The sequence below is a fragment of the Anabrus simplex genome, chromosome 1, assembly GCF_040414725.1.
Source record: "Anabrus simplex isolate iqAnaSimp1 chromosome 1, ASM4041472v1, whole genome shotgun sequence".
Classification (NCBI taxonomy): Eukaryota; Metazoa; Arthropoda; class Insecta; order Orthoptera; family Tettigoniidae; genus Anabrus; species Anabrus simplex.
The window spans coordinates 42,017,663-42,043,247 of record NC_090265.1 but is presented as its reverse complement, the minus strand read 5'-3'; the positions used below and the strand labels follow the sequence as shown (position 1 = coordinate 42,043,247).

At 38.1% G+C, this 25,585-nt stretch overlaps 1 protein-coding gene across 1 annotated transcript in view; it reads left to right on the top strand.

The window, feature by feature from the left end:
- LOC136860734 (uncharacterized) overlaps positions 1-21,050 on the top strand; it is a 333,859-nt gene extending 312,809 nt beyond the window's left edge. Inside the window, exons 6-9 of the mRNA XM_067138775.2 lie at positions 1,893-2,087; positions 10,387-10,503; positions 16,657-16,844; positions 20,866-21,050. Of these exons, the coding sequence (XP_066994876.1) occupies positions 1,893-2,087; positions 10,387-10,503; positions 16,657-16,824 (480 nt within the window). The 3' untranslated portion in view covers positions 16,825-16,844; positions 20,866-21,050. The remainder of the gene's footprint in view (positions 1-1,892; positions 2,088-10,386; positions 10,504-16,656; positions 16,845-20,865) is intronic.
- The last annotated feature ends 4,535 nt before the right edge of the window (positions 21,051-25,585 follow it).

The window sequence follows — 25,585 nt, the reverse complement described above, 5'->3', positions numbered from 1 at the left end:
ATTACTGATGTTTGTATGGGATTGATGGACCACCCAGGCTCAATTTTGGAGTTTGGGGGTTTTAAGTCCGAGTGCCCTAGTGAAAATTGCACTGAAAGTACCAAGATTCGAACCCAGGACACTCAGATTATAAGATGACCACTTTGGCAGTGCATCCTCTATACTACATCATAGTCATCCTGATTGAACACATCCACAGAAACTTTTAAAGGAACTCTGAATAGGACTTACTACAGTTGTAGCCTAGAAAAATTCCTTTTTAATATTAGAGAATTTGAGGCAACTAATGGTTGATTGTAGACCCTCATTTTATCAGCTGAGGCATGGAGGCTAACCATTGCGCTATGGAGGCGGTCAATATTTGCCCTCAGTAGGTTCCAATGAAACTGATTTTTACATTTTCTGACTTTCTGGGATATATATTTTAGACCTTCTGTCCCCCTTTCTCATCTTACCACATCTCACACTCTCTGGGATTTAGAGTAGTTCTGTTGCATAAGAATGGAAAGAAGATGGAATCAAATTACTTGAGTTATCAGAGGTCATTAAGCAGACCTGGCCAACAGCTGGAAACTGCATATGATGATGATGATGATGATGATGATGATAAGGAGTTATTGGATATGATGAAGAATAGAAGATTGGATATACTGTAGATCTATTGGCTAGACATTAAAGTGTGGCTCTTCTTACACTCTTGTTGTTTTTTGGGTCATCAGTCCATAGACTGGTTTTGATGCAGACTATCCTGTGTTAACCTTTTCATTTCTGTGTAACTACTACATCCAACATCTCCTCTAACCTGTTTATCCTATTCATGCCCAGGTCTATCCCTACCATTCTTACTGCCTGCACTTCGCTCATAAAACAACTGAACAAGTCCTGGATGTCTTTAAGATGTGTTCTACTATTCTTTCTCTTTTTCTGGTCAAATTTTGCCAATTTTCAAGTAAAAAGGTCTACCTATTCAATGCTTTTTTTTTATAGCATACTTTTTTTTTTTCTTTTCAGAATACATATTTCATTTCCTATGGAGACATCTTCAGTTCTTTAAAAGACCTAGCATAAAGTGTTCAAGCCAAAAGACTAACCATTTTGAAAAGTATGTCTGTAAAAATAATTTTAAGTGTTATCCCTGTAATTTTATGCTGGGTCTTTTAAGGAACTGAAGATGTCTCATGGGAGATGAAACATGTTTTCCACAAAAGTAATACAAAATTAAATGTATGATATAAAACAGTGTTGAATAGGTGGATCTTTTCACTTGAAAATTGGATATGTTGTCAACACGGATATTGGAATAAGATTAAATTAATCAATTGTAATAAATTTTGCCTTATCATTCTCCTCTCATCAATTTAATTCAGTATCTCTTCATTCATGATTCGAACTACCCATCCCACCTTCAGTTTGTCCGGCTCCATGGCTAAATGGTTAGCATGCTGGCCGTTTGTCCAAGGGGTCCCAGGTTCAATTTCTTGCCAGGTTTTGGACTTTAACTTTCATTGGTTAATTTCTGTGGCTCAGGGAAACTAGGTGCCTTCAGTAATAGAATTCATCTTAGGTAGAACCCCATTCTCACCAACAACAACTTGAAAGACCAGGACCAAGCCTCTTTAGAAGTCACATGCCATTATTTTATTATTTCTAGTTGGGGCATACTAACACCACTCCACCATCATTGTTATGATTGACACTATAACACAAGACAAGGCGCTGGACATAATTACTTACAACCTGTAATAAATATTTCATGTGCATTATATACATAAAGTTCTTCAGTTCTTCCCCTCTTCCTGTCTCTGTCACATTGTACAGTCTTGTCTATATCTCTCCTATCGGCCTGTAAATAAGTTGTGTGTACATGCACGTGAACATTGCCTTGCGAGCAGTTGGCGTTCCGATCCGCACAGTCGCTACTGCACCTCAAGAAGGACCATGTCCGTCGCATCTTGCACATCCCAGCTCCACCCCCGCCAGGCTGTCCACATCCGCCCATTGATCCCATAACGGCAGAGCTGGAAAGAAGTGTTTGTGTCTACCTCAGGAGAACTGTTGAGAGTTTTGACCTCACCAAAAGTGTTGAGGTAAGTGACAATATTTAGTACCTATAAATGACATCAGATAAATATATGGAAACTCAGGTTCATATTGTACTTTGAATTACTCAGTTCTAAACAAAACACCTTTAATAATTCAGATCTACAAGTGTCTTCAGTCTAGATTTCCTCTTCCTTCAAATACATCATTTTTGCTTATATCGTATATATTTTTATAACCACACTGTGAAGAGTCTAAATAATGTTAGCTTTTCTATGCAATCAATCTAATTCATTCAGTAATGGAGAAGGGGATGTTAAGAAATATTCTTAAGGTGACCAGATTTCTGAGAGGCCATAGTGGTACACTACCGTAAGTACCTTGTAGTTGGACGGCTAAATAAAGTACTAAATATTTTACTATACACGCTTTCTTATCTTTGGATATTTCATATTTTTAAACTGCTACACAGTATAAACACAGTTGATATTTTGCAAGAATGTATTTAGTCCAGCTTCATTTAATGCAATCACTATTGCATTTTCTCTTCAAAGTGTATTTTCTTTAATACATACAAGTTCCCATTATTCTATTCATAAAACTTGTCATAAGTTACATTTTAGTGCAAGCATTACCTTCACCACTTCACTCTTCATTTAGAATTTGTTTCTGTATGAAAGTTATTCGTCCCATGAAGACAAAAGAACCTTCAGTAAGAGGTTTCTGAGGAATGTGTATGTATTCAAAATGGCTAAATATTTCCACCCATTATTGATTGAAACAAATTTTGAGATTGCTATTTCTTTTTCTTTGCCTTCAGTAGTTCAAGCAGTTCATTTGGTCAAAAAGTCCATTGTTATCAATCGCAACACCGCTGCGTTTATTAAAAAGCACATGGTCTCAAATTGGGATGCCCTTCATTGTCAACCAAGACAATTTTTCCAGGTCGTTGAAATGGCAAGACCACTGTTTAAGGCAACTAATCCATACAAATGAAATACTGTACAATATTTAAAATATTCTTATATTCTTCTTGTCAGTATGTACAGATCCATCAGTCCTTTTAAGGCAAGAATGGAGATAGGGAAAAAGAGAACATTTTTATCCTTCCCTTGTACTTCTCATGTCAGCAAACCTTACATTTTATTCTTCAAACTTCAAAACTGCAAGCAAACCAGATGATGGTGATGATTGAGAGGAAGACAGAAAGGGTGAGATATTACGTTCTTCTCTCAACAGTTTGGCCATGTTTTATGAAAAACAATATCATCTGCCATAGTGCCCTTATAAAAGCCTTAGAACAGAGGAACATAACTTAATAAAATAGAATATCTGGTCACCTTACATATTCTGGAGTCTTTGTCATAAATCTCAGAACATGTACAACTAAGCAATTATGACCCATTGTGCTGAAAGGGACCTAAAGTAGGATTTTTTAGTTTAGAGATTTTTGTGATTCTAAAATTGGCATAAGATACTGAAGATTTAAAATAATGCTTCTAGATGCAATACATAGATAATTTGCCTGTTGCCATTAAGAAAATGATATTTTAAGAAAAATTCAATTAAGGATCTCACTTATTTTCTTGCTAATTGTACCAAATTTTCATGACATCTAGTGCAAAACAATTGAACTGTTTTGTACCTTAGTTTGTTGAGCAGACCCATAGGTTTATTTAGCATAAGAAATTTCATCTTCTATTTTATCCGTATTGAACCAAGATCACAAATACTTATGAAGTTTTTAGAGGTTCCACCTATTCAATAAAAAACTAATGTTGCCTGAATGTATTACAACATATTAACTTTATTCAGCAGTACTGGTTTTGTCGTTTCTTTAGCGCCATCATCAGCTGCATGAAAGTCATGAAAAACTGGCAATTAATATAAAATATGCATCAACATTCTTGTACAACTAACTCCTATAGACCTTACATTAAAATATATATTTAGATAAAATATATTTAGATAAAATACAAAGTTATTGTCTCATATTTCTACAAGTTCACAAACTTGTGGGTCAAATGTCACTATTAAAAACAACCTGAATAAAAAGAAATAAGGTTTGTGTGCGTTCAAAGTTTTTCATCTTGGGGTACTGAGTTCAGTCTTGTTTCTTGTTTACTTGGTATTGCTTAAATTATACCTTTTATTTTTAACACCTTGTGTGTCAGTTCAGTAGCACTAGCCTTCAAGGTTGAATATACTGAATGAGTTAAAACTGTATACATTCAAATTTGTTGGTGTTAAAACACTAAATTGTTCAGTTCAGACTTATATTACATTCATAAAACTAAATTACACCAAAACATCATTGTGCTTGCATTTGTTTATAATTTTATGTATTAAAATGTGCCATCCTCTAAAACTTGATTCCTGTAGCAGAATGCTTACTATGCTTGGCAGTGCTGTTGTGTGTAACCTGATAAGGTGGAAATGTACAAATGTGTCCCGAAGATGTTAACATGGACTAAGTTTCTCAGTTCAATATCGGAAACCTGCAAATGATGAAAAACCCAAAATTAACGAAGGAAGGCAATTGTTAAGTTTATTTGTAGGACTCATCTCAAACAGCCGTAGATCTAACGTGGCGGCTGTAGTACAGTGAGTGATGGCTTGCTTGTGTCATGTGCATAAAGTAGAAACGTGTCGAAGAGGGGCAGTAGGGGTTAGCAGGGAGAATCGCCTATGGAGCGATAGTGAAGGAGGGGTCCGAGGGACATTTTGGACGAAAAGAATAATATGAAAAACTATTATGCAAAGCCCGAAGAACAGTAATATTTCTTGGAAATCTTATATTTGTAAACAATATTATCAAAAATCAAATAGAACTCTAGGTGTTTCAGAAATTTCATTTAGATTAAGATTAGCATTAAAATACTGATCTAAGTGTCTGAAGCACGCCTCTGTAATGTCAAGCAAAGGCCCGTTGTTTAGTGTCTCCATAATCTCAAGGTCTTGCTCTATGTCCGTGAACTTGTGTTTAAGATCATAGACATGCTGGCCTACAGCTGAGAATCTATTATATTTCACAGCATTAAGATGTTCAGTATCTCTAACCCTGAAACTACACCCAGTTTGCCCAACATACCTGCAGTCATCAAAACTTATACACTCCTGACTTGGAGTAGGGCTGTAATACTTCTGCGCTTCTGTTATCCATTCTGGATGAGATCGTAATGTTCCGCCTCTTAAAAGTATTTGTGACCTTATAAACATCTTTATTGATGTAAATGTGAAAACAAAACAACTTTATAAGTATTTGAGACCCATAGGTAGTGCATGAACTCAAAACATTAAAAATGCAATTTTTGCAACCCAGATTCTTTTGTTCAGCTCTGCTGTAAAATTTCTATTGCTGAATTTGGGTCCCTTTCTGTGCAACAGGTCATAACCGCAGATATTGAATAGTATTAAGGTAAATTAACAACCATACGTCTCCTTTCTCAACCAAACAAAATGCTCAAATCATTGTTCGTTTACTAGTGATATGTCTATTTTACAGTCAGCAAGTCTCAAGGAATGTGCTGTAATTCCCAAGTCACCAGCCTCTCCTCTGTGCTGTTACATATGTCTGCCATTAATAGAAATAATCTTATAGTGTTCTCTCCACTACAGCCCATCACAGCTGGAGCTAGAACCTAAGCGATAACTGGAAATCGCTGCTCATGCATGCAGTGCTTTGGGCAGGATATAAATGAGAATCAACTGGTGTTCTTACTCACTTCATTCCTTCTCTTCCTTAATATGAATATTAAGTATTGTGAGAGAATTTTTAAATTATCAAAATAAAATAAGTATACTTGCATAGTTTAGAAGTACCGTACTCATATTTAGGCTATTATTTCAATGGGGTCGCCACTTCCAGAGGCATTTTGTACCTACTTGCCAGGTGTAACTTTAGGCCACTCCACAGGAGTACAGGCACATTTTGCAACCATTTCACTAAACTACAGGCATTGCTGACAGGAGAAAATTCTTCTGTTTTATCTGTCATTGGGACTGGGGTCCTCTTCTGCCATCTTAATCGCTGATCCTCCTTTCTGGTGAATTTATGTGTCATTTTCTACACAAAAGCTTCACCTGGCCTCCGTCCGTAGCTGCTGCTGCCCCCCTTAGGGTGTTACGTGTGGTAATGGCTGCTTGACCCTCGGTCAAACAGTTGTCACATAAGGTAGCATAATTATCCTTAACTGACATACCTAAGAAGGAAGATAGGAAAGACAAGGACAAGGAAAGACAGAGTGAGAAACAAAGATCTTAGAAAGGAAGTCGTAACAGAAAACCTAAATGAGAGAATTAATAGGACTAAACTAAGATTGTTTGAACATAATATCTTTAAATCACTATAACAATGATTTATTATTGAACAGTATACTCCTTACTCAATACATTATGGATATTGTGAATTTTAAAAACTTAAATTTCACATTTGTCACTTCTATATCTTAGAGAACATACATATCCACATTGATCAATATACTAAACCTGAACAGTCTGGCCCCGTGGTGTAGGGGGAAACGTGTCTGCCTGTCACCCAGCGGCCCCAGGTTTGATTCCAGGCTGGGTCAGGAATTTTTAATTGTAAATGGTTAATATCCCTGGCCTGGGAACTGGGTGTTTGTGTCATCCTTAACATTCCTTTCCTCACATTCAACACTTTACACTTCCACCATTGTCCGACTCGTTGGCTGAATGGTCAGCGTACTGGCCTTCGGTTCAGAGGGTCCCGGGTTCGATTCCCGGCCGGGTCGGGGATTTTAACCTTCATTGGTTAATTCCAATGGCCCGGGGGCTGGGTGTTTGTGCTGTCCCCAACATCCCTGCAACTTACACACCACACATAACACTATCCTCCACCACAATAACACGCAGTTACCTACACATGGCAGATGCCGCCCACCCTCATCAGAGGGTCTGCCTTACAAGGGCTGCACTCGGCTAGAAATAGCCACACGAAATTTATTTTATTTACTTCCACCATTTACAAAATACATGCAGGTCCCTCACATATGATGCAAGTAGGGGCAAAAGATCTTTCTAGGTTGACGCCCCGAACAAATAGGTTTTTTTTTTTTTTAAACCCTGAATACAGTTTAAATGAAACTAATGAAAAATTGGATTCTTTATTTGAAACTTTTTAACTTTTGAAACTTTAATTTCACTTCTTTGTAGATTTGCATCCTATAATGAAAGGTCCCACCCTCAACCAATGATAACTTCACCTGCTCCGCCTACAGTTCCTTTACCAATCGTGTCAAGTTCAGTCCCCTTCTTTTCTGCCACTCCTCATCAAGATCTTGAGCCTACATCATATGATAAACCTGGTTAGTATGTACAAAACCACTCATGTAAACACATCATTCAACTGGGCAAAGATGGTTAGTCACAACTTTATTACTCACAAACACTGAGGCTACACTTTTTGTGTTTCTTTGGCATTCAATTAACTTTAACTTTCCAATTGCAGGCAATCATACCACCGAGACATGTGCAATTTCGGTAATCCTTAATAGCAGCAAACAAAATCACAAAATATCAATTAATAATCAGATACCACCTATCCCAATTAGCAGACTTTTAACTAATGTAACATCAAGAGGATATTAGAATGAGTGGATAACTGTGCACACTGAAGATTTCAACACGACCTTATAAGAGCCTGAACTTTTTTGTAATAAGAACATTTTAACATTCATAACATCATTCTTGCTTCAGTTTTAAATGTTTTTAACTATAATATTTATACGTCAGTTTTTAGCAATCTACTGAAGATGATCCAATTAGGATCAAACATGTATAGAAGTGAAAAATGTGAAATTTATGCTTTTTAAATTCACATTAACCATAGCGTATTGAATAAGGAAAATACTGTTCAGTAATAAATCATTTTTTTGTAGTGATTTAAAGATTATTAGTTTGGCCGTCAATATGGAAACATGAAATTTATATTTTGTAGTTTGGACATAAGTAGGATGGAGGAGGAAAGAATACCAAAACAGATGATGGAGATGAAGTCCGAGGGAAAGAGAGTGAGAGAGAGAGAGAGACCTAGAACAAGGTGGATTGATTCAATAAAAAGGACTGGAACATAATGATGGAAGAGGGATGTGGAAGGAGAGAGGAAGATGGAGAAGTCCCATAAATGCCCCAACCTGTCAGGAGCTGGATAGGGGGAAAAGAGGAGGAGGATGATGACGATGAATAAGTATACTTGCATACTTAGCCGTTGCAATGGCTAAATAAAGTGCTAAATGTTTTATTACATATTTACTATACATTATTGCACAAATGTATTGACATAATAATTGTTTCTTTTATATTTGGATATTTCAAATCTTTAAACTGCTACATAGTATTAAAAAAAGATGATATTTTGCTAGAATATATTTAGTCCAGCTTCATTTAATGTAATCACTGTTGTATTTTCTCTGCATAGTATATTTTCTTTAATACCTATGAGTCCCTGTTATTCTGTTCATAAAACTTGTCATAGATTAGACCAAAATTAGATTTTAGTACAAGCATTACCTTCATCATTTCATTCTTCAGTTGAGACCTGGTTTCTATACAAAGGTTATTTATTAGATAATTCATTCTACAGGGATATTTGCCCCAGGAAGGCAAAAGAACCCTCAGTAAGAGGTTTCTGAGGAATGTATTCAAAATGGCTAAACATTTCCACTCATTATTAATCGAAACAAATTTTGAGATCACTATTTTTCTTTATCTCTGGTCTAGAAAGCCAAGAATAATGGCTGAGAGGATTTGCCGTGCCAACCACATGATACCTCATAATCTGCAGTCCTTTATTGTCAACCAAGACAACTTTTCCAGGTTGTTGAAATGGCAAGACCATTTTTTAACACGTTCCCTGTGGCAGTGAATTTTGATGACTTAATTTTACATTGTATTGGCCCACTGGTGACCCGATGCTGTCTTTAGTTATTATCCATTCGGGTCACCGGTGTAACTTCTAAACATAGTTTTCCAACACTCAGCAAATTTAGTTCCCCTTAAAATCCCTGATAGATTTTGATCATCCATGTAATTCATCCCTGTCTTTGATTTTATTTCTGGGATTTCGATCTGTCTCAGATTTTTTGCATATTCTTCGAAAAATCACAGCTTCATAGGTAATAAATTTCATATTATTCCATATAGAAGAGCAATATAATGTAAAACAAAAGCTGAAGGTTTCCACCCATTCAGTACTGTATTGTAACCTTAAAAAATGTTACAAATATTTGATGAAACTAGTCCCGGTCTTGCTGGAGACCAACATCAGTCAAAATCAATCAAGCTAAGGTAAGACATGAATTATAGAAAAATGTATGAAGCAAGCATGTGTTGTTGATTTTCAGTGCAAGACAAGTAAAGATTTGGATGTTAAATACTTGTCATCATCACACATTTTGTGTAAGTTCTCAGTTTTCTTCCAATTCATCGAAGGCACTTCACAGAAGAGCAGGTGAAACACTTAAAATTATAGTACTTGAAGAATCTTCTTCAATTCAGTTCAGCTGAAACAAGTGTGAACAGAATATATGTAATTTTTTTAAGGTTACAATAAATAGTATTGAATAGGTGGAAACCTTCAGCTTTTGTTTTACATTAAATCACAACTTTGTCACCTTTGGTTTCATAGAATTCCAATATCATTAGTTCCTCATTAATCTCAGTTGTACCTGCACCGAGCTCGATAGCTGCAGTCACTTAAGTGCGGCCCGTATCCAGTATTTGGGAGATAGTAGGTTCGAACCCCACTGTCGGCAGCCCTGAAAATGGTTTTCCATGGTTTCCCATTTCCACACCAGGCAAAACAAGGCTGTACCTTAATTAAGGCCATGGCCTCTTCCTTCCCACTCCTAGCCCTTCCCTGTTCCATCGTCGCCATAAGATCTATCTGTGTCGGTGCGGCATAAAGTAACTAGCAAAAAGAAAAAAAAAGTTCTACCTGCCTTTTAACCCATCTGTTGCCTAAAATATTTGGTGATATCCTACATGTCCCTGTCTACTCATAGTCAAAGTTTGCAAAGCCAAAATTGTTCTGGTTTAACAACTGTATTATAGTTTCTAAGCTTGGTTTCTATACTCAGTGTCTTCTTAGTTCTTGTTAGTTAAAAATTATCATGCAAGCAACACAATTCAAAATCTTGTTTATGATTTAATAAATGGAGCTCTGAGCCAAGTAAGGTATCTGTGAAGAAATCATACAACACTTTACCTACAGTCCTTCTCCTCCCTAAAATTCTTCCAAATGTCCATATTTCACAGGTTACCCCTTGACTGAAGATATCTGGTAATGTAACTGTTCCACAATAATAATACTGTGACTATGTGCAGGAGGTGTGCTCCCAGATTTGGGCAACACTCTACGACTACCCTTGCCTCAAGAGCTGTCCAGGTCTGGTGCAGTACGTCAAGGATGCTGTACGGCTTGCTTGGTGTCTCGTCAACCAGGTAAGGTCTTTCTTTACATCAGTCACTAATATGTAGGCATCATTTGATTTTCTTCTTTATAGATAACCATAACCATACATGCCATTTTAACTAAAACTCACCAAATCGATTGTGACCGAGCAGTAGGTAATGTGGCCTGCCATTATAATTAAAACTTCCCTACTCAATTGTGAATGGCAGTAGGCAAGTGAGCCTGCCGTTATCATCACAACTCTGGAACTCGCACTGTACATTGGAAACAACATATGAGAACCTCCTCCTGCTGTTTCTGGATAACGCTAAGAGACATGCAATTTTTAAAAAATGTGTTCACTGCATGTACAGTCATTTATTTTGCTATCCATATACAATGTAGAATACCGTAGCGAAGCACAGATACATTTGCTAGTTAAGAATAAATTAAGAAAAGACTGTTTCTATGAGTTTCAGAAGAGGAGGCAAACGTGGATCCTTTTACTTTGACGACAGGCATTTGAAGTCAGAAATGCACTTTAGATACTTCGGAGTCACATTCCAGTCACTTGGAAACTTGTTTACTCTGCATGTTAAGAAACAGTTAAATGCTGCTACTAAAGCAATAAGTGACATTCAACATCTAAGCAGCTTGTCTCTAAAGACAGCCATAGAATTGTTTCATTTAAAAATCAGCCCGGTAATGACATATGGTCAGGAAAATATATGATTGCATCTTAACAAGGCACTAATGAAAGTATAGAGGGTCCAAAATCGTCTTTTCTAAAGAGAGCACTTTGCTTATCTAAGTACACTCCCTCGCGGCTTGTTTATGTACTAACGAGAGAGTTGTATTGGTGGAAAAATTGCGTCTGAAGTTTTTGCTTGCAGCCACTCTGTCATATAAGGACCTCATGAATGAACTTCAGTGAAAGAAGGGCTACATATGGGAGGAGTTATACCTGAATGATGCAGTGACTAACCAGGAGTGGACAAAGGGAGGTTACAAACTAAGACATTTAGTAACTAGGCTCTCAGTCCATGGGTTTCATCACAAACTATGCTTAACAAAGTGTTTTCATGTTCCCTAGAGTGATGGTAAATGCAGAAAATGTGGTGAACTCTGTGAAAAGTACCATGTTTTGAAGTGCAAATTGAAAACGGAATTTTAAACAAAGTTCTGTACGGAGGTTTGACTGTTTTGTTTTGTATTTTATGTATAGCTATTTGCTGCAATAAATATTTCATCACAACAGTATATTTATGGGTGCAATAGAGCGATTACTTAGCTGGCAGAAGGTGAAAGAACTCGAATACATCAACAGCTCATGTCTGTACACAGCATGCCTTCTTTCCACCTTGTCTGTAATTCAGTTGAACAGAGCAGTCTATGGCTGGCAAATAAAGCATGTTTGAACACATTCCATTTTCTTGAGAAGTACTAGTCTGATTTTTTTTTAAACACAGTTCTGAATTTGTCATATCTGTAAAGTGCAAGGCTTGGTGTAGAAAACAGTGTAGTTCTATTTAAGAAAAGTTAGTACCATTATCTCACTAGATATTGACATCCTAGGGAATACCGCAAGTTCTATTATGAGCATCTCAGTAACATTACTAAAAGTGAAAAACAGTAAGTCTTTAACAGATCTCAAATTATTTGAAGTGGATATTTTAGCTGAATAATCCTGTATATTGTACCCGTAAAAATGTGTTCATATCTTTAAGGCGCTTGATATTAAATGAACGAGCATGACTCTTAATCTCGGTTGTGGCTTTATCATTGGAGCTGGTACAGAGAGAGGTATAATTATCAAATTGAGAGATTATTTTGATAAATTGAGTTTATTGATCATCAAAAGCAAGTTCGTATCACCTTCATACAGCAGCGTGGAAATGTCGTGGCTGGTTGGTACCTCCAAGTCCTGGGATGGTGCTGGACATCGACTGGGCAGGGACCACACCTGCTCGGATGAGGAGTTCTGGAACGTCTGGAGGTTCTGGAAGTGTCTCGACGTTCTGGAATGTCCCGACGTTCTGGAATGTCTCGAAGATTGGTACGCGTTCCTGGGTTCGATTCGAGACGTAATTCACACCTGAATTTCCTGTACGGCACTCCACACATTCAGGGCACTGTCTGAACAGATATGACCTTTTAATTATGATTACTGCAAAAACGTTCTAGAATAATCACTCGAAGAACAAGTACTGGTAGAAATGCAAGTTCATAAGGCAAGCTCACTGTAAGTCAGGATGTTCTAGAGGATTACTGTTACTGCAGTCCTAAATGCATAGTTCTGAAGGTTTAAAACATATTGGCAATGAACTGAATAAGTAGCACTCGGAAACTGTCCTGTTGCATTAATAAGCGAAGTGAATAGCTATTAAAGAAAAATAATATTTGAAAGAAAAAGTCTGACTTCATAAATTATGGAACACTCAAAATACTGGAAAGTTCTAGGCTTTATGGAAATGCGATATGCGTATTCCGAATTGTCACAGTCTTTAAGAATCAAAACATAAGTCCCTGTGCAGCACCTGGAAAGCATTGCATATTTCACAATTAAACGTAATGTTTAATGTCCCCTAAGTTCAATGTTCCAGAAATTGATTCAAAAATATAAGTTCGCGTAAGTTCAATGCGATACACAACACACGTGAAAATTCAATCGTCGTCGAATAAGTAAGTTCTTATGTGGCACTTAAGAATAAAACAAAGTTCCAATGTGTAGAAATAACAAAGTTCCAATGTGCCGAAATGTTAAAGTCCCAACACGACACTCGAAGAAAATAAAGTTCCAACGTGTCGAAATATTAAAGTCCCAACACGACACTCGAAGAAAATAAAGTTTCGATGACAATGTTCCAGTATGTCGCCTTGAGAAATGATAAAGTCTTATCGCGACACTTGGCGAAAATAACTAAGTTCCAATGAGACGCTTCAGAAAAAAACAAAGTTCTTATATGGCACTTTAAGAAAATATCAAAGTCCAATCACGACACACGAAAAAAACAAAGTCCCAATGCTTCAATATGACAAAGTTCCAATACGATGTCCGCAGAAAACAAAGTCCCATTCAGGCACTTCAAGAATATGACAAAGTCTTGATACAACACTTAGAAAAAATACCGAACTTGGATTTCGCAGACTGTCGACTAGAAGTTCGACACACACACAAGACTTCTCTTGTCACCCGTGTCACAGAGACGGCGGAGTGACAGACACACACTGAATTCGTAGGTCGGGTTGTCTTCCTTTTATACACGTTCGCATGGAAATGTCTAGAACTCGGGTACTGTCTACCCTTATAACTTCTATAATACTCGGTGGATTTTCTTGAAATCTGAAGAGATGATGTCTATTGTAAGGGCCTTTAAGATGGCAGTGTCAAAATAGCGATAAATTAGCTCAAAAATGTACTTTTGAGGACGAGCTGGATCATTACCATATATGGTAGCGGATAGCTGGCTTACGGCGGCCACGTCACTCGCTGGGTACGTCACTGCGTTCGGCGGGCTGCCTACCTTCCATCTCGCGCGAAGTTCAACAAACATACTTCGAACTTCTCTCGTAGCGGTGTTCCTGATACAATATACAACCTGTGACAATAAAGTGCTGTGAATAAAGTAAGAACGGTTGATCCGGCAACACTGGCAACACACAATGCTGCACCTGTGTAGCAGCAGGTTTTGACCACCTGCTCCCAACATTGTTCAGTTGAGCATCATATGTGTGCCGTGTAAGACCTGTTTGACACAGTGTGTGTTTAGTGCGTTGGTTCTGAACTGCGAACAGGAACATGAACGGCCAAAAGATCAATGTACAGTTTTGTTTTAAGCTTGGCAAGACAACAAAAGAAACGTATGCGATGCTGGTACGTGTTTATGAAGATCAAGCACTGTCCTTGAAGTGTGTGTATGAGTTGTTCATCCGTTTTCGAGGAGGCCGGGAAAGTGTTTCTGACAACCCCCGTAGCGGAAGACCGGCGAATGTCAGTGACAAAAACATTGAGAAGTTGAGGACATTAATCACGAACGATTGGTGTTTAACTGTGCGCATGATAGTGGATGAAATGCAGATTAACCATGAACCTGTGTGACAAATCGTTACCCAAAAGTTAGGGAAGAGGAAAATGTGTTCTCGTCTTGTGCCGCATCACTTGACTGACAATCAGAAGCAGGCCCGTTTAGAGGCTTCACAGGATTTTGTCAAGACGGCGGATGCGACACCAAATTTCTTGAACTGTATTGTCACTGAGGACAAAATGTGGTGTCTCAGGTACAACCCTAAAATGAAACGGCAAAGAATGGGATGGCGTTCTCCGGGATCCCCTCATCAGATCTCAGTCCTCCAGACTTCTTCCTGTTCCCACGACTCAAACTTGCTTTGAAAGGAAAGAGATTTGACAATATTCCTGACATCCAACGGAACATGACGAGGCTTTTGAACACCATCCCAAAGGAAGCCTTCCTGCAAAGTATCCAGGACATGTATTGCCGATCTAAGCAGTGCATAGTTATGGGAGGGGACTATTTCGAAGGACAGTAAGGTCACTGGCGTGCATTGTTCATCTATGTTGATAGTACAGGACTATTCACCAAACTTTATTGTCACAGGTTGTATATGAAATATACACTGATGAACAATTGAATTAGAGATAGCTGCCATTTTGCCAAAATGGTGCTGTGATCGGCAGGGTAGAAGTGCATCACCAAGCACTCGAGGCAATGGATTCTCTTGTCAGCAGAGTACAGTTCAGGATGGAGGTGGTTATTTCATCATATGGGGACTGTTCATGTGGGATGAAATGGGACCCCTGGTACATCTATATCTGACAACGTCCCTCACTAATGAATGATAGAGGAACCTACTAACAGATTATATCTACCCATTTGCTCACCTCCAGCACGTTGCATGAAACCTGTAGGTGCAGTAAGACAATGCACTGTCCATTCGCTCCCAAATTATGGTTGATTGGTTTGATGAACACTCCATGGACACTCCATACTTGCCTTGGTCCATAAGGACATCCAACCACAATCCTATTGAGCACATTTAGGATGCTGTTGAGGGAGAGACGTGTGCCATTGACCCTGCTCTGAACAATCTCTGTGTATTACAGGAGGCTGCGCAGCAGTCATGGAACATTATGATTTCTCACACTTCCAGTATCTGGTGGAGTCCCTGTTACACCGCATTTCCATCATCATCATAGTGAAAGGGGGTGCTAAACGCAACTAGCGAGGTATCACTAATTCGTCAGTGAATAAAGATATGTAATTAGTGAGTTGGCTACACAGTTCAGGCCGTATAACTATGAGCTTGAATTCAAGAGATAGTGGGTTCAAACTCAACTGCTGGTAGCCCTGAAAATAATTTGCCATGGTTTCACCAATTTCATACCAGGCAGATGCTGGTGTTGAACCTTAATTAAGGTCATTGTCACTACCTTCCCAGTCCCATTATTACCAAGAAACCTGTCTGACTAAGCAAATGGTTATCAGCTTGCATTTGGGAGATAGTGGGTTCAAACCCCACTGTCGGCAGCCCTGAAGATGTTTTTCTGTGAGTCCCATTTTCACACCACGAAAATGCTGGCTGGGGCTGTACGTTAATTAAGGCCATGGTTGCTTCCTTTCAACTCCTAGCCCTTTCCTATTCCATTGTCACGATAAAACCTGTCCGTGTCAGTGCGACATAGAGCAAATAGTAACACACTTTTTTTTTTTAAACCTGTCTGAGTTGGTGCGATGTTAAACCACTAGCACTGGTTGTAATTTTCATGTTGAAGAAGAATGTATGCTTTAAGTTTTCATCTCCAAATATTTTCTTTGTTCTGCATAAATCAATCAATCACCACTGATCTGCATTTAGAGTAGTCACCCAGGCAGCAGATTCCCAATATGTTGTTTACCTAGTCTTTTCTTAAACAGTTGTAAAGAATTTGGAAATTTATTATTTATATACCTCCTTGGCTGCCGGTCTACTAATTAGAAAATTTAGTTTTAGACTACTTAGTTTCAAAAAGGAAAGCTGAATATTGTTGACTAACACACCTTACTTTGGATGAACACATTATGATCAACTTTAACAAAATGTAATAGATAATATATAAATAAAATAATACTAAGTAACAACTAAAAATATATACACTACCTTCTAATATTTTTACAGTATTGTTAAAAATGTCTCATCTATTACAGTCTCCACCTTACGTGCTTGAATACGAACAGAGGGTGATCCGGAAGGATGTCCATGTGCGGTTTCACACGTCGAACCCCGAGAGTGACCAAATCCGCACCTATCTCTGGCCTGCCCTCCTCGAGGGAGCAGGAGGACCTTGTGTTTACAAGGCTGTTGTTGTCACATGACATAAACCAGGTGCCCCAAGGTAAATTTTGTATAATTTGTATTAAGTTATATTTACATAAGATATGATTATATCATGTATAAAAAGATGGGGACACCGAAAGGAACACATAATAATGTAGGTCAGTGTGGGAATAGAAAGAATCCATAAAAGGGTAAGTCCATAATAAATTTAGGCCTAATAAATTTAGGGGTCTTAGTTCATTACTGGCACCGGTGTGAAATATTCACTCCTCATCCAGTCTATTTTGGTTGTGCGAAACTAGTGATTGATATTAAGCAGTAATTAGTAAAGAAAGATGTAAAGTAGTTGTTTGAGAGGAAAAATGAAATTGGAGTGAAAGTGTAGTTTAGTTGAAGTTTTAGAAAGTTAGTGATATTAAGGAACAACTTATGGACCTTGCATGGATACACAAATACAGACAGCATGACTGACACAGATTATTAAGTGTGGTGGCGGTATGCGTTAGACCTGAGCGGTCATCCGTCCAAGTACTAACCACACCAAATGTTGCTGCAGGATGGCAGCTGGGACAATACCGCTGATTTTTTGTGATTTACTAGATTTTAGTAAGGTCATTGCAGGTGTTATAAATTTTTAAAAGCATCAGAACAGTCTCCTCATCTTCATACACTGCCATTTCTTCAAACAGATTGGTTCTCTCCTCATTGATCCCAGTTCTTCTACATCTATTTCTTCTCTGTCCCCAAAATGCTTGTTTCTACTTCTCAGGTTCATCAGGAGGGCGAGGTTCAATACTCATTGAGGGGGGCCATCTTAACAGATCTTTATTTTTGATGTGGGAAGTCTAGCATAAGAATAAAGAAAGCCAATTAAACATAGAAAGAAGGCAGAGACATAAAGTATACAGACTGGGAACATAGGACAAACACAGAAAGATTAAAGGAACCCAAGAGGTCAACATAAATAATAAACAAGTGCAAATTAAATCAAGTAAAGAAAGATAGAAACATCAAAAGGAACACAAACATAATGACAGACTGGAGTAAATGGTGGGAGAAATATAAAGCAAACACAAAAGGACAATCTCCTATTATATTTGTTACTTCCCAATACTTAAAACAGGATTACAGTGCAAACTCAGTAGGCCTAATCGGGCCCTATCAAAAACTGTAGGTAGAGGTTCCAGATTATTGGAAAAAATTATTGGGATTTATAGGCTATAACTTGTGGTTCTATAGAAAAAACATATTGTAGATCTTCAAGGAGGTTAATTTACACACACTTTAATGCTCAGACAAGAAGGCTAGTACACATGTGTATTCTATCCATGCAGTCTTATATGGTAAGTCCAAGCTCTCTCCATCTGTTTCCATATATTTTGCTCACTTTGTTTAATGTTCTGTCTACAATATATACAACATACTCATCATCATCATCATCATTTCCCCTTTTCCAGCTGATACCAGGTGGGGGCAAATGCGGTTCCTCCCCACTTCGTCCTGTTTCTCCACCATTCCTCATCCAACATCATGTTCTAGTCCAGGTTCTCTTGTCCTATGCTGTTCTTCACAGAGTCAATCCATCATAATCTTGGTCTTTCTCATCCTCTCTTGCCTGTCATCTGTCTTTCCAGTACTTGTCTTGGCAGTCTTTCTTCTTTCATCTGTTTGACATGTCCAAACCACCTCTATCTGTTCTGTGGGCCGATGACCTTCGATGTTAGGCCCCTTTAAACAACAAGCATCATCATCATCATCAATTTGTTCTGTTCCAGTTTGTCATTTAGTTTTTGTACATTTAGTTCCTTTCATATGTCTATTTCTCACTCTACCCCTCCTTGTTTTCTGTACCATTCTATATGCTATGTAGCCAAAAGTCTCTGGACACCCCACTGAACATGCTCTGCGTGATCTCCAGCTATACATCCGAGGGTATATATGTGCAGGCACAATAAGTCAGCACCATAGACGTGTTTGTCTGTCAGAATGAGTCAACATAGAAACTTATGAATAGGAGGCTAAAAGTGCAGGTATTCCATCAGAGAGATTTCATAATGGATGCACAAATTCCAAGTTCTCAATGTTTGTTGACACTTTTATTTATACAGTGGAACCTCGATTATCCGTTCCCGGAAAATACGTTTTCCCGGAATAGGCGTTCAAATTACGTGGTCCCGCGAGCATCGTAATTAAATCACGTTGTAAAAGTCCCGCATTATCCGTTCCTCGAAGAAACGATTTCCCGGATCAACCGTCCAAAAATTCCAGTCCCATCAACGCTAAATCGTCGATCAATCGTCTTTTAATACACTGTATCTCACAAAAGGACGGCTATGGCATATTTATGGATCTTGGCGTTAACGCCCCGTCACTGCGATAATTAAAGCAAGTACTGTACCGGTACTGGAAAAGCGATCGGCGGTTACCTTGCATAAGGGACCATCTTAGCATCGCATTCGGGTGGTATTGTTTAGAGAATCTCGGAAAATCATAAAGCAGAGCGTGGCGACAACAATTGCAAGGAGACACGGCGCATTTCGACAGCTGTGCTTGAAGACGGAACGAGTTTCGTCAAATGTTCGCACTTATAAAACGTCCATATTATGTCCAGGGTTAGATGTTTATATTTTTACTTTTTTCGATCGTACTGCCGAAGAGGTTTTTGGCACTTTGCTCAGGGCACTGCAGAGTAACTGGGCTTTCAGGCAGGAATCGAAACTGCTTCTTAACACAAATTCAGTATTTTTGATATTATCGTACATGATTATGTTTGGCGAGACCAAAACAGATGTTGCACCTTACATTTAAAAAAAAGAAAGCCATGGGAGGTCTTGGAATTGCCTATTACTGTTTAGGTCCTAATGTAAGACTGGGAATTTTTCGTTTTCGTGTTAAAATACCAAAAAGAAAAAACCGCAGTCGTTTTATTTGCGCACGTTACATTTTAAATGGTTGGTATAATTTCAAACTCGTACTGACATGTGCAGCGAGCGCGCTTTGCAGATGACCTCAAGGTCACGAATAACCGTAGTTTCTGAAGTTTTGATATTTCTTTTATCTTTCCAATTTGATTGGATTTGTGACGCGCAGAATTGAATATAATGCATTCGAGAACTTTTAAGAATCGATACTTACATTCGAAACCATGTTTTCGAATTCAACATAACCTTTAAAAGTCGACGTAGGCCTAATTTGCGCGGTACGAGATTTCCAGAAACTGACTACGAACAGTATACCGGAGACCAAATTACAATGAAAGATTAAGAAATGAACGGATTTCGCATTCATTTTGGGTGCTTTCGTATCTAATGTGCTTTATTTTATTAGATGAGAGAATTAAAAACTACTTGTGGTCGATTGTCGTTTGGCTTGGCGTTATTAGATTTTTCGAAGAGTTTGGCTAGCCTAATCAAAGTCGCTGAACTGAAAGAAGTTTTCACGGGAAACTGACGAAGATTCCCCTGTAAAACTGAATATAAAGTATCGAGATTTTGAACTCGCGTACCGGTAATTAATGCGGTTTCGTGGTCTAACATGCCCGCCTCTCACCCAGAGGCCCGAGTTCGATTGCGACCAGGTCAGACAATTTTACCTGGATATAAGTCTGATTCCAGGTCCACTCAGCCTACGTGATTACCTTTAATTGTGGAGCTATCTAATGGTGAGATGGCGACCCCGATCTACAGAGCCAGGAATATCGGCCGAGAGGATTCGTCGCACTGACCATGCGCATCTCGTAATCTGGAGTCCTTCGGGCTGAGCAGCGGTCGCTTGGCAGGCAAAGTTCCACTGGGGCTGTAGTTTGGTTTGGTTTAGGAGTTTTGTAAGATTATAATGATACATATTTCATTTTTGTGATGTTTAGCCAAATTGTTGATGGTTTTCATTCATTCCCGGATTTTCCGTTTTCCCGTAGCCTATTGTACGTTTTATTTTCATGGTCCCTCGAAAAACGGAGAATCGAGGTTTCACTGTACACAGTGAGATGTTACAGTTGTATGTGATACTACCATGTCTACATTGTATAGAGAATCTCTCAAACTAGTCCAATGACAAATTTTTGTCTTCTCTTCTTCTAGGCTTCAAGATCCCACCGAGCATAGTGCTGGCTGGCACTGATTCAAGTCTGCTGCATTGTACATACTATTACATAGTCAACCATTACCAATGATTGTTAATACAAGTTTGTTTCTGTGTGTAAACTATTTGAAAATCAAGTATGGCATGATATGATAATTTAACTGAGGCAATTATGGGTTTCATAGAGAGAAACAGGTAGTATTATAAGATACTATAGCTAATAAAGTGTTCTCTATAGCCATAACATAAGTAGATTTAGCATACTCTAAACTAACTTAAAATTAAAATGTCTAAAGGTATACTGTAATAATATCTTGTCAGATAACCTATTTATTGACTATGTAATTTATATATATTTTTCTGAAAGATAAAGGATATCTGTATAAATAGAGGATGCAACTCATAGCAATGATGCTAATTAAGTTTATTGCTGGACATTGGAAAGGAAAGTTGTTTTATTTGCCTCAAACCATGTGGTTTATTCTTTAATATGAATGAAGTTGTTTTTATTCACAGCTAGATCTCCTCAGAGCAGAGAAAAACTGAGTGAGTTGGCCGTGCCGTTAGGGGCACATAGCTGTGAGCTTGCATTCAGGCGATAGTGGGTTCAAACCCCACTGTCGGCAGCCCTGAAGATGGTTTTCCGTGGTTTCCCATTTTCACACCAGGCAAATGCTGGGGCTGTACCTTAATTAAGGCCACGGCCGTTTCATTCCCACTGACCTTTCCTATCCCACCATTTCCATAAGACCTATCTGTGTCGGTGCGACGTAAAGCTAATTGTAAAAAAAATAGAAGGCAGAGAAAACAGAAGTTAAGGAGCAGTGTTGTTCCTAGGTAGTGTTTATAGTTTTAGCTTCCTCTTTGAAAATTTTTACTGAGTTACATAAGAATATGGAAATAGTATTCATCATATCACTGCTGCCCCTGAAAATTTCATACAATTCCTTTAACAAAGTGTCATACCAATAAAATCAGATTATTATGCATTTCTCTCTATAATCAGTAAACAATAACATTTTTTTAAAGATAGATTCTCTCGAAGCATTTCCAAGGAAGAATTAAAAAAGGCAGATGCTCTTGCAACTAAAATATGAATGCTTCAACTTCTATAGATATGCATAATGCAATTCATCAGTACACCATCGCTTGAGATCCTCATCTTCATAATTCTTCATTATTTGGTATCATATTCTTTAATGGGAAACAATTCTGAAATATATTGTATGTAAAACTGAGCAAGAGATATATTTTACAATTAAAATAAACCTATGTTGCAACAACCCATTAGAGCCTTGAATTGCCAAGAGGAATGCTGCCCATCCAGATGGCCTGCAGATTCTCGAGTGCCACATGGTCATGGATTTTCTGAACTGAAATGGTTAATCACGAAAAAAATCATTTGAAAACAGCCAACGGTTCAATTCAAACCCAACTGTTCCCATGAGTCCGTGAGCGTGCGCCACACTGGTAGGTCATTAGATGTAATGTCCTACAGTGTCTTCTAGTGAGTAGGTATCATCAATGATGAAATTAACATGTGCTGGACAAGAAGAGTCAGTTGGATAATGAATTGCTATACAAGTTAATAAATATTGTTTACATTGAGTAAGATTTGTGACAAAATTTACTAATCAGCCCAGCTACCTGCTATTGGTCTACCTAAAGTATGAGATTGAGAGATTGTAGTGAGCAGCATGGGACTAGTTGCATGATTCCATTTTTATCTTTTCAGAAAACCAACATGGTCTTTCTTGTTATTATTCATGCTAAACTAATCCTTTCCTGGGTGTGAACCACATGGAAAACAATAGAACCTCACCCCATATCTAGCAAAACAAAGTAAAGCCATATCCATACATACAAGTGGAAGGTAAAGTCTTTCACTATCGGTAACTTTGGCACTAAGTGAAACAGAGTGGGCAGCTTTGTCCCACTAACCTATTTTAGGTGTAGACTAAGTGAACCTCAAGGCCAGGTACCCTTCAGAAGTGGAAATCTCATTTCTAAATTTTTCAACTTTCTGATGGGAAATTGAACCCCATGTCCTCCCAGGTGAATTGCATATGCCTTTACCATCTCCACTAGAATTGGCCACTTACCTCTGTATAATCACAATGTAGGGCAAACAGATTGACATTTCTTATATTAAAGATAGAATATTGTCCAAATATCAGAAGTCAGAGAAACTAGACTACTGGTAAAATGTATTGTTAGACCATTCTCATTGCTGCGACCTGAACATGCGATACAAGAATTATTTTTCTTACATTGCATATTGATGATAAGAATTAGCAATAATTATTCATGACTATAATTCATTTTATTTTTTTCTATCAGCGAAGGTGTTCAGAAGCAAAGACAAATCAAATTATGTTTCTGTATGAATTTGCAATTTAACCGTTAGAAAATGACACTAATAACAGTTAATACAAAAGTTAAATGGCAGTTACTTTCAATCATTTTGACACAGATGCTTTAAGAGAATATCTAAACCATTTATAGAGTATTTTTTGAAATTACACAAATGCCTCCTAACAGAGATAGCCCTAAAAAAACATAAATACTTCTTCTTTTTCTGTCATCAACCTGCAGGTTGGTTGGCAGCAGCTCGCCATGTCTCTCTGTTTTCAGCCTTGCTTTTGAGAGAGCTATAAGTCGGTCGGATTGATGTTCTCCAATCTCGGCATGCCTCTGGTGTTCTTACCCTCAACTTATCCTATAATATTGTTAAGTTTAGTATTTAAATATTCAAGGAATGAACTCTATTTAGGTGACACATGGCTTGTGAGTGAACACTCAGATAGTGAAATAAAATCTGACGTGGCTCCTAAGGAAATATAATGCCATATCGAAGGATGGTAGGTAGTCTGTATTTGCAGCACAACTTCTCTAATGATATTGAAAAAGCACCACGTGCTATAAGGAGGCTGTTAGGTCATAGCAATGAGAATGGTGTAACAATACTTTTTACCAGTAGTCTAGTTCCCCTGACTTCTGATATTTGGGTAATATTCTATCTTTTAAAATAAGAAATATCTAATTTCCAGGTTGTACTTCACCTTGAACTATGGGATAATTGGATCATATATTGTACTGCCTTCTTTTTATACCGAGCTCGATAGCTGCAGTCGCTTAAGTGTAGCCAGTATCCAGTATTCAGAAGAGTTGGTTCGAATCCCACTGTCGACAGCCCTGAAGATGGTTTTCGATGATTTCCCATTTTCACACCAGGCAAATGTTGGTGCTGTACCTTAATGAAAGCCATGGCTGCTTCCTTCCCACTCCTAGCCCTTTCCTGTCATATTGTCGCCATAAGACCTATCTGTGTCAGTGCGACATAAAGCAATTTGTAAAAAGAAAAAGAAACCTTCTCTTCATTGTCTACAGTCACTGCTTGTTCAATGTCCTCTTCAAGACAGATTGTAGGGTCAATTATTAACCCACAACTTGAAGTTTTGGAGAAGGCAATTACGTCCACATGATGTGTTGAGCCGTTCGCTCTAAGGCTGATGACCTCTTCATGCACTTCAAGGCCTTGCATTCTCAAGGCAGTGCTTACCTGGGATCTTAACTGAATGATGACACAAATTTTTTAGCAATGATCCACGGTCCTAGAACATATTCAAGAGTTTCAGTCTCTGGGCAACCATCTTCCAAATGCTACATAAGCCCATATAATCAACTCATGGAAACATCATCATCATTATCATTTAACCGTCTCCAGTTTTCCGGGTGCAGTGCAAGAGTGCTCTTCACTTATGTCTATGCAAGTACACTTCTTCTTGAACTTTATTCAATTCCACTTCTCTTCCTTGCAGATCGTCTTCTATTTGAGAGATCTATCGTGTCCTTGGTCTGCCCCTAGGTCGCTTTCCCTCCAGATCTTTGTCAAACCATTTTCATGCTACCCTCTTCAAGTGACCAAACCATCTCAATCTTGATGATCACAACAGCTACGATTCTGCCTAAAACCAGCTTGGTCAATAGGAATATGTTGATTAATTACAATGCTAATTCTTTTGTATAGTAGTCTTTCAAGGAGTTTACAGCAACAGCTGAGGAGAGTGATTGGTCTGTAGCTTTGTGGTATATCTTTTGGTTTGCCAGGTTTCAATATGGCAAGGATTTTAGTCTTCTTAAATTCCTTAGAAAGAATACCTGTCTGAAGTATGTGGGTAAAGAAGCACGTCAACCACCTTCTCGCATACCATCCCATATTTATGACAAATTCAGGATGTATTCCATCAAAATCTGGTGCCTTACCAACTTTCATGTCCTTTAATGCTATATCAACCTCATCAATCGTGAAGGCTTCAGCTTACTCGGAAGAAGTTGTAGAGGTACGTTTAAGCATCCTTGGGTTCTTTTTCACTGTTTTTGTATGTTTTTTATTTTTAGTAACCCTTGAAGTTAAAACAATATGGGAGGCAATTTTGTTTGGTGAGATAGTTGACTTTTCTCTAACTCCTGCTGAGCTTCCTCCAAGTTTTCTTGGTAGGCTCCAGGCTTCTCTACTAGAATGAGAGAAATCCAAGTTACTAACTCTTTCTGTCCATTTCTGTCTAAAATTTTCATCCATACTCCATAATAGTTCTTCACCAGTCGTATGGACACTTGTTTCAAGAAAATCTATGTATAGGGCATCACTCTGTTCACTCCATCCAGGAACGTATTCTTTCCTGTAGCCTCTTGGGATGTGCTTTTTGGCTACAGATT